At 34.5% G+C, this 19,294-nt stretch overlaps 2 protein-coding genes across 2 annotated transcripts; one reads left to right on the top strand and one right to left on the bottom strand.

Annotated features, from left to right (window-relative positions):
- LOC18588238 (auxin response factor 19) lies at window positions 852-8,994 on the top strand. Its single transcript, XM_007012516.2, has 13 exons — window positions 852-1,557; window positions 2,302-2,414; window positions 2,506-2,601; window positions 3,044-3,100; window positions 3,227-3,382; window positions 3,490-3,574; window positions 3,982-4,072; window positions 4,171-4,335; window positions 4,441-4,636; window positions 5,063-5,201; window positions 5,297-7,224; window positions 8,021-8,211; window positions 8,303-8,994. Exons 1-13 carry the CDS (start codon window positions 1,515-1,517, stop codon window positions 8,481-8,483), a joined length of 3,441 nt encoding a protein of 1,146 aa, XP_007012578.2. The 5' UTR covers window positions 852-1,514; the 3' UTR covers window positions 8,484-8,994.
- LOC18588239 (20 kDa chaperonin, chloroplastic) lies at window positions 10,471-12,686 on the bottom strand. The gene is made up of 6 exons (XM_007012518.2): window positions 12,571-12,686; window positions 12,285-12,469; window positions 11,493-11,672; window positions 11,255-11,410; window positions 10,925-11,002; window positions 10,471-10,832 (listed from the first exon to the last, which is right to left on the bottom strand). The coding sequence occupies exons 2-6, from the start codon at window positions 12,465-12,467 to the stop codon at window positions 10,659-10,661; spliced, it is 771 nt and encodes a 256-aa protein (XP_007012580.1). The 5' UTR covers window positions 12,468-12,469; window positions 12,571-12,686; the 3' UTR covers window positions 10,471-10,658.

Consider the following 19,294-nt stretch of genomic DNA (forward strand, 5'->3'; position numbering starts at 1 on the left):
TACTGTTATTATCACTTCATTTCTTTATTTTAGACTTTTGATATTGATGAAGACTTTAGCATAATTAATGAAAACAAAGTAGTTAATGTGTTAGCCATAGATGCCTATGTTAAATTTCCACAACATTTACTATGTGTTAATGGGATATTAAACATGGTGTGGTTAAATTGAAAATTGACCAACATAATTTAATGAAGATAATTATTTATTTAATTAATTTGAAATTTTCAGTCATGAAGAAATGATGATTATGATCGAAAAAAAATCATAAAAAATGATGGTTTTTAGTTGGTGGGTCCAACACCAATGAAGAAGCCCAATCCACGGCAGACAACGATGAAAAAAACAAGAGAAGCAAATAGATTAAACTTCATGCAGAGAGGCATCGAAGTGCGGTGCCACGTCATCGAGCATAAGAATATTTCCATATCTGGCACACACCAGATCGTGATCCCGCCAACTCCGAACAAAAATTACATCGAAAAAGTAAAAAAAGAAAAAGAAAAAAAGGTGAAAAATTCACCGTCGAACCATTTTTATTGTACTCCTCTAAAGCGACAATGCCTTACGCAAGCCCACAAGCCGGCACGCGCACACTCCAAACGGTGAATTTTTTCCTGCGGAAATGTGAGGTGAAAATTGGTACCGATTTTAACTGTCCGCTTATAACATTACACCACGCGCGAAGCACACGCGCAACGACTAAATTTAATGGAAAAAGTTAAAATAATCCTATTTATTTTCTTTTGTTTATTTACCGTGCCTGTTTGCTTCAGTCTATTATATGTCGGCTTGTTTCACAAATTATTAAAAAAAAAAAGAAGGGAAACAGAGAAAGAGAGAAGAAAGCTGGCTTTTGCTCTGCTTTTGTTTTGCTTTGCTTTGGCTTTGGCTTTGTCTCTCTGATTTCCCGGCGACAAGTCTGTTTCCTTCTCCTTGATCCCATAAAGTTTTTTTTTCTCTTTTTTTTTTTAAATCTCTTTTCGTCTGATTCTAGAACCAAAAAACGGTGAGCTTCAAGAGAAGAGCAGTTTTCAGTTTGATTGGGAAAATGGAACCGGTTGTTAACATTCCATGCAGTTAGTTCTCTACGGTTCGGCTTCTTTAAACGATTCATCGACGGAATTTTTTTTCTTTTTTGGAAATGAAATGCTTCACGTGATTGAAATATCGAAACGAATCAAAGCTTGTAACGAAGGTAATGAAGAGAAAAGTAGCTCAGAAAAGAACGAAGTTTTGGCGTTTGGTTTCACTTCAAGTTAGGGTTTAGTTTCTTTGGGATTTGAATGTGAAGCAGCGGCGTTTCTTCAAGCGCGTATGCGGTAATTTTCCGACAAGGGATACTGCAGAAAAGATTTTTTTTTTTTGAAGCGTTGATGGTTTCATTGCTAAAAGAGTGGAAGTAACTTTATGGTGAAGAAAGTTGATCTTTTTCAAGCGTTTTGTTGGAGCAAAACAAGTGATTGGATTCCTTAAGAGTTTTGTTTACTTTTTATTGATTCAAATTTGTTAGCATGAAGGCTCCACCAAATGGATTTTTGGCAAATTCTGCAGAAGGTTTGATTTTTTTCTTACTGATTTCTTTTTCTCTTCGTTGTACTCTGTTTCTGCTTTTCTTTTTCCCCTCGGGTCACAAAAATCTTTGGGTCTTAAGCAGTGAGAAGTTTGCTTCATTATTAGTATACATTTAGTTGCTATATGGATTTTTTTTCTATATTATCCAGATCCCTCTAAATTGTTATTCGTTTAAAGAATTTATTAGTATTATTTTTGGTTTTTTTTAATGCTCTGAAGTTGTTCATGTAAAATGTAATCTTTTTGGAGAAATACTATAAAATCCCATTTTGATAAAAATGGAAATAAGCAAGTAACATGTCTAAAAGTAAACGTTCTTGTAACTGAGTGGCAACTTTCCTCATTTTAGTGGGTAAGGTTTGGATTTTGGAAGATTTACCATTTTGCAAATTGGAAGTGAAACAAGGATGGAAAATAGAAAGAGAACATGAAACAACCATTGTTTTGTTAATTCCAAATATAAAACTCTTAATTATATAAGAATATTCATGATAACTTCATTTTTAGAAGCTGGCTATCTGGGAAAAGTAGGATTAGTTATTGATACTAGGAAATTGGGGAGTTTTTGCATGAGACTATAGAGTAATTGTTGCCTTGTCTATCTTTCAAATTTCACAAGAATATGGATATCGAGAATTTTTTGGTAGTTGATGCTTTAATTATTTTTATGACTTTTTGTGGTCTTGTGGGATGTTTGATAATATTCTGGTTGGTTTTGGAAAGCAGGAGAAAGGAAGAGTATCAATTCAGAATTATGGCATGCTTGTGCTGGACCACTTGTTTCTTTGCCGCCAGTTGGAAGTCTGGTGGTTTACTTTCCTCAAGGCCACAGCGAGCAAGTGAGTCGCTTTCCTCATTCATTCCTGAGGAATAATTGTTTCTGAATCTTGTCTTCTATGAAATTTTCTCATATTCATAAAAACTTTTCAGGTTGCAGCATCAATGCAAAAGGAGACTGATTTCATACCAAGCTACCCTAATCTTCCTTCCAAATTGATTTGCATGCTCCATAATGTCACTTTGCATGTAAGCAAAAGCAAGCCATCATTATACCAAGCTTTTTTTTTATTTTTTTATAGTCATCGAAGGTTAAAAGGTTGTTCCTAAATGAAATATTTGCATTTAGCTCAAGATATATAGTGCATGGTGCACTATTGGATTGATGATATCCGTTTCATATGTCAGATAATCTTTTTACATTAAATACTGGATGATTTGGCTGGCTTAGGTACTTGGTGCTTTATGGTGCTCATCTATATAGTGGTAGATAATGGTACATGTGCTTGAATGGACTTCTTCAAGGAGGTTCTTGTTTGGTGCTGGGTCATGCTGTAATATGGATGAGGATCCTGGGGGGTATATGCATGGATATAATTTTTTAATGGTCAGAAATGATAAAAAAATGCAAGGAAAGTTATATAATTCTTTATTATTGCTAACGAATTCAATTATTTAAATCTTGAATCAGGCTGATCCAGAAACTGATGAGGTCTATGCCCAGATGACTCTTCAACCTGTAAATAAAGTAGGTCAGCTATTAATTTTGAGAATATATTAATAAAAATTGCAGAACTCCATCCATCCCTTTTTTTCTTTTAAATTTTCACATGTAGTGAATTATAGGAAGATTGCTTAAAGTACTTCTCTACAGTATGACAAGGAAGCATTACTGGCATCTGATATGGGCCTCAAGCAAAGCAGACAACCTGCTGAGTTCTTTTGCAAAACTCTTACAGCTAGTGACACTAGCACTCATGGTGGATTTTCTGTGCCTCGTCGAGCAGCTGAGAAGATCTTCCCGCCTCTGGTGTGTAGAAACTTTCAATATTTAGGTTTCTATTTTAAGATTTGAGAGGTGTGAGGAGAGCATTTTGTGTCTATTATTCCTGAGCTCTAAATGATGATATATGGTAGGATTTTTCAATGCAACCACCTGCTCAGGAGCTAGTAGCTAGAGATTTACATGACAATACATGGACATTTAGACATATTTATCGAGGTATTGTTCTCTTCAAGATGTTGCTCTCCTCTTTCATTAGCAGAGGTCTACTGGTATTAATATCAAAAGACTGCAGCTTGATCAAAGTGTTTTATGATGCAACTTAGTCGTTACTTACTTTTTGTTAATGTTCACAAAAAAATTTTAACTTCCTTGCCAACTTTTTGAGTATAAAGTAAGACGGGTAGATTTGAATGTTGTTTCTTTCTCTCCTTTAACGTTTCTTATAAGCATTTGATAATTTCAGTGTTTCTTAAATGTTATTTTTATCTTCATTGACACTAATGCTTTATGGTGATACTATTAAGTCATATAAATTTGTTCAACATATCAAGGTTGTTTCTGCATTAAATTTTGTCAGAAGCTAATGGAATAATATATCAAAATGTGTAATGCCATCTTTTCAGGTCAACCAAAGAGGCACCTTCTGACTACTGGTTGGAGTGTCTTTGTTAGCACAAAAAGACTCTTTGCTGGTGATTCTGTTCTTTTTATAAGGTATGATACATACACTTAAATATATCTGTATTTGATAAAATTTAACTAGATCAGTCTCCATTTTTCTGCTTTAACTGAAATACCTTGCTTATATGTAGAGATGAGAAGTCACAGCTGCTCTTGGGTATAAAGCGCGCTAATAGACAGCAGCCAGCTCTCTCTTCATCAGTGATTTCTAGTGATAGCATGCATATTGGGATCCTTGCTGCCGCAGCTCATGCTGCAGCCAATAACAGCCCATTTACTATATTCTACAATCCAAGGTTTTGCTGAAGCATATTTTGGTTGTCCTTTGATTTATTAGTATTATGTAATTATAAAAAAATAAGCTATTAATAGGTCTGAAAAGATTTTTTTAATTTTGATAGGGCAAGCCCTTCTGAGTTTGTGATTCCGTTAGCAAAGTATAACAAAGCCATGTATACCCAAGTTTCTCTTGGCATGCGGTTTAGAATGATGTTTGAAACCGAGGAATCTGGGGTACGCAGATATATGGGTACAATCACAGGTATAAGTGACTTGGATCCTGTGCGATGGAAAAATTCACAGTGGCGCAATCTTCAGGTATTCATTGGACATAATGACATTCATGAGTTCAAATATTTAGCCTTTATTGTTATTTTGGAAAATGTCTGGCATGATTTGAGTGGAAAACACATTATTAACATGCAAATAATAAGGTACATCTAGTTTTGTCCTTCACAATACATTGCTCTATTATATGTGTTTGGCTATATAATCCTCCCCTGCTGGGGCTTACATACGTAAGCTTGGTGATGGATATTTTAGCATATGTCTTTTTAGTCTTGTTGTTTAGTTGTGAACGCTTAAACTGACTTGCTTATTGGTCCAAGATTCATTCCTGCTGTACCATTCACACAAGTTTAAAACAATTCCTGCTTGATTAGCATTAGCCAATATTTCAGTGCAAATGGAAAAAAAGGCCACTTGATTTTTGATTTTGGCAATTTACTTTTATATTCTCAACAGGTTGGATGGGATGAATCAACAGCTGGTGAACGGCCCAGCCGGGTTTCAATTTGGGAAATTGAGCCAGTTGTAACTCCTTTCTACATATGTCCACCTCCGTTTTTCAGGCCCAGGTTTCCCAAGCAACCAGGGATGCCAGGTAATAATATTTACCAGATATATCATGCTGTAAAATGGACAAGGAATAGGAAAAATTCATGACCTTAGTTCTAATCTTTGAAAATTCGTGGGCAGATGATGAGTCTGATATTGAGAATGCTTTCAAGAGAGCTATGCCCTGGCTTGGAGATGACTTTGGTATGAAGGATGCCCCTAGTTCGATCTTCCCCGGTTTGAGTTTAGTTCAGTGGATGAGCATGCAGCAAAATAATCAGTTTCCAGCTGCTCAATCAGGATGCTTCCCATCAATGGTTTCTTCAAATCCCCTGCATAATAACCTTAGCACTGATGATCCTTCCAAGTTATTGAATTTTCAAGCTCCTGTATCACCTGCATCGAACATGCCATTTAACAAAGCAAATGCAAACCAAGTCAACCAGTTGCCTCAGGCACCTATGACATGGCCCCAACAGCAGCAGCTTCAGCAGTTATTGCAGACTCCTCTAAGTCAACATCAACAGCACCAGCAGCAAACCCAACAGCAATTGCAGCGACAACAGCCGCAACAACCACAACAACCACAGCAGCAGCCACAGCAGCATCTTCTTCATCAACAGCAGCCACAGTCACAGCCACAGCAGCAGCAACAACAACAGCAACAACAACAACAACAACAACAAAGACAACAGCCACAACTGCAGCAGCAGCTGCAACAACAAGCATTCCTACCGGCTCAAGTAAATAATGGCATCATTGCCCCTACCCAGATCTCAAATCAAAATTTGCATCAGCCAGCTGTTTACTCTCAGCTTCAGCAGCAACAATTACTGACAGGCAATAGCCAGTCTACCCAAGCTATCCTTTCTGCTAATAAGACTTCATATCCTTTGACATCATTACCACAAGATACACAGATTCAGCAACAAATGGAACAGCAGACTAACCTCATACAGAGGCAGCAGCAACAGACACAGTTGCAGCAACAACAGACACAGTTGCAGCAGCAACAAACACAGTTGCAGCAGTCACCACTGCAATTGCTGCAGCAAAGCCTATCCCAGAGGACACAGCAGCAGCCACAGATTCAGCAATTGTCACCGCAGGGCCTCTCAGATCAACAGCTTCAATTACAACTGTTACAAAAATTGCAGCAACAGCAACAGCAGCAGCAGCAGCAGCAGCAGTCGTCTCAACAATTACTATCCCCAGCTGGATCACTGTTGCAGCCTCCAATGGTGCAGCAACAGCAAACCCACCAACAAAACCAACCATTGCAGCAGCTGCCTCTCTCTCAGAGCCAGCCACAACCACTTGGCAGCAATGGCTTCTCAACATCAACTCTCATGCAACCTCAACAGCTTTCAATGAACCAACCTCAAAGTCAGAACAAGCCACTTGTGGCAATGAGAACCCATTCTGGTCTTACTGATGGAGATGCTCCATCATGTTCGACCTCACCTTCTACCAATAATTGTCAGGTTTCCCCATCAAACTTTCTAAACAGAAGTCAGCAAGTACCATCCATATTGGTGACAGATCCAGTTGTTGAGCCTGCAAGTACACTTGTTCAAGAGCTTCAGAACAAGTCTGATATCCGAATCAAACATGAGCTGCCCACCTCTAAAGGACCAGACCAATCAAAGTACAAAAGTACTGTAACAGATCAATTAGAAGCATCGTCTTCTGGAACATCATATTGCCTGGATGCAGGCACCATCCAGCATAATTTCTCCCTTCCCCCCTTTTTGGAAGGTGATGTCCAATCACATCCTCGGAACAATCTTCCTTTTACAGCTAATATTGATGGTTTGGCACCTGACACTTTGTTATCAAGGGGATATGACTCTCAAAAGGATCTTCAAAACCTGCTTTCTAATTATGGTGGCACTCCAAGAGATATTGACACAGAGTTGTCTACTGCTGCAATAAGCTCTCAGTCTTTCGGTGTGCCAAACATACCTTTCAAGCCTGGGTGCTCAAATGATGTTGCCATCAATGAGACAGGAGTTTTAAATGGTGGGTTGTGGGCCAGCCAGACTCAACGCATGCGAACATATACAAAGGTAAGTAACCCACTAATTATGGTTATGCTTGTTATGCTATTTATTCTCTTTGTTTTAGATAGGTTCTGATTTCTTGAAAGAAAAGGTTGATTTGTCTTCATACTTCCTGTTGGGGGTTGGTTAGAGAGGAGTCCTTTCAGCATTACTTAAACCAGCGCAGTTGAACTAATTACTAGCAGTGCCAATTTTAAACCTTGTCACTGGGGCCTACCTATTTTTGAGCCGCGAAAGTAGGAACAACATAGTTCAATATAATCAGATTTTTGAACCTCATAACTAGAGCTACCTACTTTTTGGAGTTTTTGAGCTCTAAACATGAATTGAAGTCAAATAAACAAGTATCTTTTTTTTATTTCATCTGTCTGCGATACATTTACGTCAGAAGGGAAGTTAGTTTCAGCTAAATCATCATGTTGTAGAACATTTGTTTGGCTTGTCATTTTTTTAACTTGTTTCACCTTGCATCTGGGGAAGGCTGTAATATACCGTTGATCACGTGAGGTCTTACCATTTTTATGATGATGTCTTTTGTTATTGCACAAAAGTTATTGGATTACTTTCTATGACTCATTAGATTTCCTGTTGCAGTTGAAAATTTCTCACTCAAATATTCTCTTTCAGTCTTACAATTCTTGCATCTTGAAATCCTAACTACAAATCCTTGAGTTGCTTCATATCCTATAAATATTACGGAGATTTACAGTTGTTAAAGCCTTTTCTCATTATAACATGATCAATTCTCTGTATCTTTTGCTGAAAAATTCTAAATGTTTGGTGCTGGTTTGAACTCATGAAGGTGCAAAAGCGTGGCTCTGTAGGAAGATCAATTGATGTGACCCGCTATAAAGGGTATGACGAACTCAGGCATGATCTAGCCCGCATGTTTGGTATTGAGGGGCAGCTGGAAGATCCACAAAGTTCTGACTGGAAATTAGTTTATGTGGATCATGAAAATGACATATTACTTGTTGGTGATGATCCTTGGGAGTAAGCGAACAACCCTTTTAACTTCAACTGTAACTTTTAGTTTTTGGTCTTTCTATTTATCCTCAACTTTTTACTTTCTAATTGTTTGCAGAGAATTTGTAAGTTGTGTCCAGAGCATAAAGATACTGTCATCTGCTGAAGTACAGCAGATGAGCTTGGATGGTGATCTGGGAAATGTGGCAGTTCCCAATCAAGCTTGCAGTGGGACTGACAGCGGAAATGCATGGAGAGGACATTATGATGATACCTCAGCTGCCTCATTTAATAGATAAAAGTCTCAACTCTGATAAAAGACAAATTGATATATCTTCAGCTATTGGACTTTGCCCGGGCTCGTCGATGACACTGTTGAATTCACTCAAAAAGATACAATGAATCTAGTTCTTCAAGGAGAGGTGATCACCCCGTGGTATTGAGCCTTTAGAAAGTATGCTGGTTGCAGGTGTTAAATTCTAAAAGCCACTGCCATGAAGTTGGCAGAAGGATTTATATTTTAACTTAAGCATCCACATTTTGACATTGGCCCTTTATTGGTAGTTCTATGGTGAGGGTAAGGTGAAGGAGCAGAGGCAAGGGACAGGTGATGTATGATATAACCATATTTAGAGCTGATTTGACATTCTCTCCTGTAAATGCTATGATGTAGAGCACATTATCCGCAAGATGTGTAGTGGTTGTAGCTATTACTCGGCAGATACAATTAGCATCAGTTTTTGTTCATGTTGCAGCCGACGCTTCCTTCCACCCCTTTTCTGCCAATTTAGTAAACACCATGATTGATGATGGAAGGCATGATATATACAATCTTATTGTGAGAAATAATTCTTATATGCATCAACAGCTTAGACCTTGCGCTGATCTAGTAGAGGTATTTGCTTATTCCTCCACATTTCCCGGTTCCAAAGATGAATGACGCCTGCACTTTCTGAAATTTCTCCCAGAGGGAAATAGGTATATGAACACCGCATAAGTGATGCAATTGGAGGATTAGTGGGTAGTGATACAATCTGTCATATAAAGTAAAACTCTTGAAGACATCCGAAAACTTTCTGGGATATATTTAGTCTGTTTAGCTTGGTTTTTTTTTTTAACTTAAAAGTTATTATAAAATTTTTATGAAAAATAATAATTTTTAAAATTAAATTAAAATTATTTGATAAATTTACTTTTTATAAAATTTTTTTTATACATAAGTTGTTTCGCGAAATAATTTATATAAATTTTAATTTTAGTTAAAATTATCTTAGAGGGTATTTAATAAATAATTTTTTGTTTAAAATTAAAAAATTAATTTTATTTTTTTATTTAAAATAAATTTTTGAAAAATTAAAAAAAAATTTTATATAACAAAATTTATAATTAATAATAAATCATAAAAAAAGTTTTATAAAAAATTTATAAATAAGACATAATTCATAAATAATTGGTTATTGAATAATAATAAATAAATAAAATTTAGAGAAAAAAATTGAATCAAATAAAAATAATGAGAGATGAAAGATTACTGTAACTCTTAACCTTAACAATGGAAGAAAATCTAAAAATGAAGAAAAAAAGTAATAATAATAATTTAAAAAAATCACGTTTAGCTATTGATATCCTTACTAACAAAATTCACCTTTATGAACAATTTTATCTCAACAACCATAATCAATAAATATTATTTTAATTTTTATCTAATTTATCTCAACAATCATTGACCTATTTAATTAATTATTTCAATTATACTCATCAAATATTATATACATCATAAAAAAATTAAGAATAAAAAACATCACATAATTATTATATCAAACAATAAATTAAAAAATACCAACTATTNAATTCCCAAAAAAGAAGAGAAAAAAGGAAACGATGTATTTAATATTAAAATCTTTTTTGGTAAAAAAGAGAGAAAATCTTTAAATAATATTTGAATACAGTTTTGAATTTTATATTTTTTTTTCTCTTAATTTTTATAAGAATAAAAAAAATCTTAAAATGATAATTTACAAAAAAAAAAAGACCAAAAGGGAGAATAAAAAATTTTTTGAAAAAAAAAACCTTTTTGATAAAAAATAACTCTCTTAATAAACTAATGTTTTTTTTTTTTAAACTTCTAATTAAAATTTTTTTTAAGCTTTTTTTTTAAATTTTATTTTTTAAAAAAATAAATTACATTTTTTTCAAAATTTTTTACAAAAACTTATTTGACCCAACTTATATTTTTAAACAGTAAATAAACTAAAAATAAACCAAGCGAAATGGACACCCCTTGTGCCTAACCACTTTTCATTATTTTTCATCCGAAAAAGTTCCCATTATTGCCTAGCATCTGGACTAAGGACAACATAGCTGCAGTGATTTATATTGAAGATAAAAAAAAATTACAATTCAAAATCCTCGAGCCTTGTGGCAACTCATCCATAAAATTCAGTTGTACACCTAGCACATATCTCATTAAACAACTAAGAGAGCACAGCCATTACATCAGAAGCTCTTAGAGCAATATAGTTAGTACCATCACTGCCCTTGAAGTCATTCCCTGCATACTTGGAGTAAAGGACCGTGTTTCCTGGGGCAACTGACAATGGCTTTCTGTTACCTTCCTCATCCAAAGTACCAGGTCCAACTGCAATCACCTGTTTCATTCAATGCAGGGTATTAGTAACACATTTTGCACCGTAGCAGAAAGCTATATGCCCTTTCCCACAAAATTATAACAGTTTCTCACCGAGCCAATGGAGGGTTTTTCCTTGCTTGCCTCTGTCAGCAACAAACCTCCAGCAGTTTTCTCCTCAGCTTCAGCAACCTGCAATCAACATTCACACACAACACTGAGTTCCTCAAAGTCCATATACCCACAGTTGTGTCTGTAACATGAGATTAAATTGAAAGAAGGCCCTAGTACAAAACTCTTAGGGAGGTTCCAAACTTTTGAGGACTCAACCAAATAAACAAAAGCATTATAGAAATCCAATGATTAATTAAATTATTAATCTGGGCATTACACCAGAACACAGCAGTACCAACCAAACTAACAGATTTTGAATGAATAACAAACCTTAATTAATACTCTGTCATTCAAAGGCTTGAGATCCTTGACGTCATCCGTTTCAAGAATCCCAACAATGTCATCCTCCTTAAGAATAAGATGATTGGAACCATTGAACTCAACCTCAGTACCAGCATACTTGGAATAGATGACCTGGGCACCAGTCTGTACAAACATAGTATTGCGTTAGTTTAATATTGATGCAACACAGAAAAACTGGGAAAGATATCTAATCCTTGAAATCCACCTTGACCGAGATTTCCAACTTGGTCTTCCCAATTGTCTTCCCCTCGCCAACGGCAATCACCTCACCTCCTTGAGGCTTTGACTGAGCTGTTGTTGGAAGCAAAATGCCACCTTCAGTCTTCTGCTCCGTTTCTTTGATCTTCACCAACACTCTATCACCCAAGGGCTTAATCGAAGTGTACTGCAGATAGCAATAAGATCATCTCAAGTAAGCACAAGCAGTGTACAACAAGGAGCTAACCTACGGAGTAGCATCATTGAAATTATCAGTTATGCCACACTAATTGCACGTAAATTTATCTATTTTGGGAGCTTCTACAAGCCAACAGCAACAAATTCATGTCAAGTCTCCTTCATCTTGAACGTGCTCAGAATAAAAAATATAAATAATGCATTTCAATCTGCAGCGTATTCATAATGTATTGAGAATTCATATATTTGAATATACAAGGCAAGAAAACAGCAAGATGCTTCAAAAGACCCTAATTTCGCTAATTGCCCTACTCAAGTTTAAATCTAAATTTTAAATCACACCAACAATGCTTTAGCATTTGAAAAATACCCACAGAACAATGGCAAAAGTTATGAAGCAACGTCCAAACAAAGATCCCAAGGAAGTCACATGTCCAAAAGTAAAATAATGAACCAAAACCATCACAACTATATTAAGTTAAGACCAGTAAACAGCTTAACAGGAATGATAAACAATTGCCCCAAAACTAGTTCACAAAATGTAAATCTTTACCCATTAACAACAAAACAATAGCACCAATAAAATTACAACAGGAATTACCTTAGGAGCAACAACGGTGGCAGCTTTTACAACCAAGCTCTTAAAGGACCTCTGAGTCAAAGCCCCAGGCTTTAATGTTCCAAAAGACGAGAACTTCACAGTGGATGGTCTTAGCCCTTCAAATGAAGCCAAGTTCCTTGCTGATACAGTCACTGATGATGCTGTTAGGTGAAATGTAGCCATTTCTGTACTCAAATTTCCCAAAACACAAACGATTTTCAATTTCTTACAACCAAGTTTTCTTTAAAAAAAGAAATCCTTTACCTTTAAGACAAAAAGATTATACCTTCGAGAAAGATGGAGCTCTCAGGAAGCTACTGAAAATGATAAGGGTTGGTTTGGTTTGGTTGCTTCAAACTGGAGAAGTCCAAGAAGATAAAACCCTAGAGTGCTAAAATGGGTTTTATTTATCATAAGAGACTTCTAGAACATTGGCGTTCTTAGGACACTGATTCACAACCACGCGCCGAAAATTCACAAAGCGGGTTGGTTGGGCTCCTACCCGTATAATATCAAATAGCAAACGATGGAGCAAGTTTTGCCTGAAGCGGGTTACACTAAACCCGCCCCGGTATTGGGTTGTAAATATTGAGCAAATCATTTCTGCCACGCGCTTCAAAGGAGCAGGTGGAACACACTCGAAAGAAACCACCAAAGCAAAGAGGTTTCTGGAAGGGAAAAAATGCTATCCATTGCCATTTTCAAATTTCCAAAAGCTCCTGTATACCTTATGGGCCCAGGCCTGTAAGAAACCGGACCTTATCAATGACTTGATTCTTGACTCTTGGCCCATTTGCTTTGCTGTATGCACACCTGGACACACAGGTTCCTTTGCACAATTCACGTAATGAAATGAAATGCATATTTTATGATCATAGAATAAATAAATAGTAATAATCATTATGCGAATAAAATAGTTTGATTTATAAAATGAAATCATTATATTCTAATATTATTTCAAGATTTTAAGAATAGTCTTGAAACAATAAAGGAAAAAGTGATAAAAATTTTTGTACCACAATTTATAATTTTTTATTTTAAAATATTAGTTTTTTATAATTTATTTAAAATATTAATAGAATATAATTTAAAATTTTAATATGATTATTTATTTTTTATAGTTTATTTAACGTATTGATAATTTATAATTAACACTTTAAGATGATTTTTTTTTTTAAACTTTCAGTAAATAATTGGGAAGGTGGGTGATGAAAGAACTGTTTCCTATGTTCTTTGAAATGGTTGGCAACATTTCGTAAAGAAGATTAGTTGATTTTTCATCCTATTTGAAACTTCAATTGTAGTTTCCTTATAAAAGCATTTTCCAGGTGATTGTCATGTGAAAATTAATTGTTGCTAAAGATGTCGATTTGCCGAGTCCTTCACAACTTTTTCTTTCCCTTTGGAAGAAACTTTACCCACGTACCCAATAGCTATAATGTACTCTAGTCATGAAATTCTTTATGGAATAACGCCACCTTACAACTGCATAATCGAGATTCCAGATTTGAATCTTCTACTATAACTATTACAAAAATAGTATGTTGTGTACAGGAGAATTAGTTGTATTGGACTGAAGTACGAACTTTTTCTATACCATAACCGTGGGAATTCACTTACCAAATTGAATAATGGAGTATAAGAAGGGAACTCTATCTACTGGGGATGTTGGCGCGTGTTAAATGATGAATTGAAAATATTTTCCACATGGGCGTGCGTTGCTGTGGTATGCTATCAATCTTCATTTTTTACTTTGGATAAGTACTAGGAATATATTCATTGGTTTCATGATTGACATAAAAACCAAAACGTGGGCTTCGATTAACTCATATGTTGAATATGTGCAGCTCTTGCATGCCTTCAAAATTGCAACTAAACGTGTCCCACCAACTACAACTACACACCCTGTTTGAATAGAGATACTGTGTTTTAACTCAACTAATTAACTAGTGGGCATATTGAAGTTAAAGTAAGGAATTTTTTCTGTGAAAGGTCAAAGTCGTGTAATCCTTTCCTTTGGAAAACTAACCCTCTCAATAAGGGCATTCTCTGATTGAATTATTTATTTGGAAATCTAGGTCTCACTCCGAGGTCTTGGCCCCATCTTTCTGGAATGAGTGAGGGAAGCCAATGAAAATCGATAACATTGAAATCTAGAAGCTGTACGGCCAGTGAAAACAGGGGGCATCGTGTTGAATTCTTAGCAAAGTGGAGCTACGGGTGCCCACTATCCAGTAGCTGGGGCTGGATTTTGCCCCCTCCCTCAGGCCCCCCGTGCAGTTTTCTAGTGATCGTAACCAATCACGAGTTCTCGCCTTTATGACCTTGCCATATAAAAGCTACAACCTGACTGAATATTTCAGCGACAAACAACTAAAGCTGAGAGCCATGGGAACAAAAGGAAAAAGGGGATGAATTGTTTCAGCATTTGTTTGCGTTAATTATTTGACCAGACGGAATAGTGGGAAATTGGAGACATTTGTCTTATCCAGATTAGCCATATATTAAAAGTTTCCAAGAAGCTGGGGGATTATATTGCTGATTGTCAACTTTGAATTTTCATTAAACAGCCGGTATTGGAAAAGCCAGGAAACATCCTTTCCTCATCGTTTCTTTTCATTTCAAGCAGTGGGCAGCTTTTAGTTTCCCCGCATACCATCGACCGCTAAAGGTCCCGTTGATTGCCCCTTCACAGCTAACTAAAACCAGTCAAATCTGATACAGTTTTGGATAGGCCATGCTTTTTCTTTGACCAAAGGGTTTGAAATTTGATGATTGCTAAGTTGAACAACCTCTCTTTAAAGTTTTAACGTATAGATCATGGATGACGTATTAGACTTGCTTGGAGAATCACTGGAGTGAAAAGTTAAAAGACTAAAGCCTTAAGAAGTCTGAAGATCGAATGCCAAATGTCAGAGCATATTAAAGGCTTGGTAACAAGAGTCATGTGCATGTCATGTGACTATTTATTGTAAATAATTGTTTTTACTATTTTACTATTTCACTGTACAATAATTATGTAGTTAATCTAGTCATTAATTGGTTAGTTGGTGTCGACTGTACTCAAAAAGAGACTATTATAAATAGATTACTTGTGATACTTTCCTTCCTGAATGAAGAATAAAAGAATTTCTTCTTCTTCACCATTGTTTTGTTTTCTCTGGACCAGTTCACTCGGTTTTAACATGACGTAAATACAAGCGCGTGCCCATGACAGAAAGATCCATTGGCGGATGCTTTGAATTGGTTAATTGCATACTCATCAAAGCTGACGTACAAGGATGACGCTGGGTGGACCTTATTCCTGACGTCCGTCCGTCCGTCCCTCCGTCATGTTTAAGATTACGCTTTGGAGCTTCTTCGGATTTGGCTCTCCTTAATTTCTTGCAAGGAAGCTAACATGGGGCTTTCGCTTTGATGGCGAAAGCAATTAATCTCTCTAAACAATTCGCTTATCTCTCTCTCTTCTTGTCTGTAAGCCGGTGACGGTTGTGGCATGGGAATATGATTCTTCGACGGAACTTCAGTTGTTTAAATGTGTTCAAAATAAAGTAGTGTGAGCTCTAAGTATATATGTCAACCATTTGACCAGGATCCAGATTATTTAATTAAAGAAAAGTTGGTAGTAGGACTTATCTGGTAGAAAATTATGCTTTCTCACTTGAAAGTTTTCTTGGCTAATAGTACTAGTATATAAATTATATGATAACAAAATGTGTCATAACTATTTCACATATATTTGCACACCACTTTTTTTTTTTTAGAATATTTAGGTTTCTATGATCTAAGTCAAATGGATAAATTGTTGACTTCATATTTAATCTAGAATTGTCCCAATAATCATCCCAATTTGTCTATTTCCTTTCTAGTATAATCACAAATTCTACCTTTGTTTTTTCAATACATTTCAAAATGCCTATCAAGAAAGAAAATTGGGATTTATATCTTGAACCTCCACTCTAAAGGGAAAATAACAACAACTTCTTTTGGCAAATCAAAGGTGTTATTACAATATTACATTAGAAGAATAATGTCTACACCCACAAATGTTGTATGATTGTTGTATATGTAACTCTCATATAAGCTTTCACTTTACAATTTATCACAATCATTGAATTATGGATTTATAGCAAAAAAATTAAAAGGATTTTTAAGCTCAAGTTCATAATTCAACTTTAGTTTACAGGGGTTGATATTCAAGGTTTTAGATACCTTGTGAATTCAAAATTTTATATGAAAGTTGACTAAAGGGTAATTATAAAGATAATCATATTATATATATTAAGTTTAATATATATAATAATAAAAAAAATTAAAAATTGAGGAGTGACAACCGCCACTCCCTTAGCTCCGCCAATGCTTGTCAAGTTCTTCCTTCTTATTTTACATGCCTCTAAAGCGTATATGAATATTGATAAGCACTATTAGTTTTCTTCTTATGTTTTAATGTAATTAAAATTTTATAATTATAACACTTTATAATTTAACTATAATACTTATAACAACTATTAGTTATTAATTTTATAAAATATAACTTAATAAAACATGTGACAAATATGTAATCTCACTTGTAGGTAGCGTTTGGTATCAAAGCAGTGAGAGCACATTCTCGGCAAAGTGTCCAATTAAATTACATTGTAGTGTATTTTGCAACAAACTACTACAATATAAGATTGTAATGCAATTATATTACAGTCAATAGATATAATGTGATTACAATCCAAAACCAATGTAATCAGATTGCATTGCACTCTACAATGTTATTAAAGATATTTTTACCTTTCAACTTTATTACTTTGTTAAAAGTATTTTGCAATGTTATAGTTTATTTTTTTATATAGATTTCGATTGATGTCTTTTTATTATTTTTTTATATAGATTTCGATTGATGTCTTTTTATTATTCTTAGTGATCATTGGTGACTGTCAATAAAATTTATATTATCTTTTAAAGGAAAAAGAACTTAAAATAAAATATATAATATAGAAAATTATATTAAGAAATGAAAATAAAATATATAAGATTATAATAAGAAATAAAAATAAAATATATGACATTAAAAATATATTTAAGAGTTGATATTATATAAAAATTAATAATAAAAAAATACAAGTATATTAAACTTGCATTTTAATAAATAGAGATAATTTTAAAAATTGACATTATATTCTTAACAAAGTACTTGTAAATCAGACACTGCATTTTAATTATTACTTTACTTATAGACCAAATACTGCAATGTTATTTTCCCTACAATTAAATTACTTATAATTACATTGCATTGTAAAGTACCAAATGCCAGCATAAAGTAAAAACTTCATTAGTAAGATCATAATTCTTAATGTAAATATTGTGTAACCTTTTCTTTTGTAGATAAGTGTAAATAATTTGTCAATGCGATGCCCTAAAAAATTAACTTTGTGGCCCACTGAGGATGAGACTAAAAGCCTGTTTGGCCTAAATTTTTTTAATATAAAAGTTATTATGAAGCTCTTATGAAAAATAATAACTTTTAAAATTAAATTAAAACTGTTTATAAGTTAATTGACAAAATAAATTATATAAGTTCTAATTTGGTTAAAATTACCATAAAGTGTATTCATACTATCTTCAATCACTTAATAAACTAAAACGAAACAAATCTTCCTCTAACTTATATACGATTTTAGATGTTAAAATCAAAGAATTCATACAAAAAGTCTGTTTTGAACTTATATACAATTTCAGATGTTAAAATCAAATAAATCTATACAGAAACGGAATAGCTCTCAAACTTGATCTAGCAAGTAATTGAACCATGATGTTTCATTCCTCAAGAAAGAAGAAAGAAAAAAGAAAAAAGAAACAATGTATTTGACATTAAAATGTCATTGTTGACATGGCATGTGAGATGAATTAAAAATGCTAATGTGGTAGTGCCACATGACACTGACATGTGTTGAGTTTTGAATCCAAAACCTTATGCAAACACAACAAGCTCTTTACCATATAGTCTAAATCCTTACATTTGATTATATATTGCTTTTGTTTCTAACTTTTTTCTTTCTCTCTCCTTTTACCTTCTCCCTTAAAGATCAATTGCCAGTCATCGGACGTTGTTGTCGATTGCCGGTCAACAGTCACTAGTGACAGTCATGGCAAAGCATGTTTGGTGATTGTCAATCGACATTCGGTGATTGACGACTCAGGATCGATGACAACATCCGGTGACTAGCAAGCGGTCTTTAAAGGAAAAGGTGAGAAGAAAGAGAAAAAAAAGAAAAAAGAAAAGAAAAAAAACCAATATATAAACAAAGGTAAGGGTTTAGAGTAGGAGTTTGTTGCGTTTTGAATTAGGTCTTGATTCAAAACTCAATAAGCACATAATATATTTTTAGAGAGGACATGCCATGTCTTAATATTAAAGGATTAAATTGTTGTGATTTTGAGTTTAGGGATAAATTGTTGCGATTTTGAGTTGAATGACTAAAGTGAAGAAAACGCATGAGTACAGGGACTATTGAGTTATTTTGACCACAAAAAAAATTATCAAATTTTGTTATTATGTTGTTGGGTTTTTTTGTTTTTTTTTCTAATAATCTTTGTAGAGAGAAGTATTATAAGACTAAATTATTACGATTTTGATTTGAGGGGATAAATTGTTGCAAAAAAAATTCAATTTTGCAATTATGTTGCTGAGTCTTTTATTTTTTTTTCTAATAATCTTTGTAGAGAGAGGTATTAAAAAACTAAATTGTTACGATTTTGAGTTAATGGATAAATTGTTACGATTTTGAGTTAAGAGACTAAAATGAAAAAAATACATGAGTACAGGGATTGCTGAATTATTTTGACCACAAAAGTGTAGACACCCTAAACCATCCCCTCACCATCCCTTCACCATCCTTTCCCATCAAGTCCCCAACCACCACGCACCAGGGGTTCTGGCCACTAACTCCCTGGTGCCAGAACCCCCCCCTCGCCGGGTTGTCCAAATTTTTGGACAACCCGGCTCTTTAAAAAGACACAGA

The sequence above is a fragment of the Theobroma cacao genome, chromosome 9, assembly GCF_000208745.1.
Source record: "Theobroma cacao cultivar B97-61/B2 chromosome 9, Criollo_cocoa_genome_V2, whole genome shotgun sequence".
NCBI classification, from domain to species: Eukaryota; Viridiplantae; Streptophyta; class Magnoliopsida; order Malvales; family Malvaceae; genus Theobroma; species Theobroma cacao.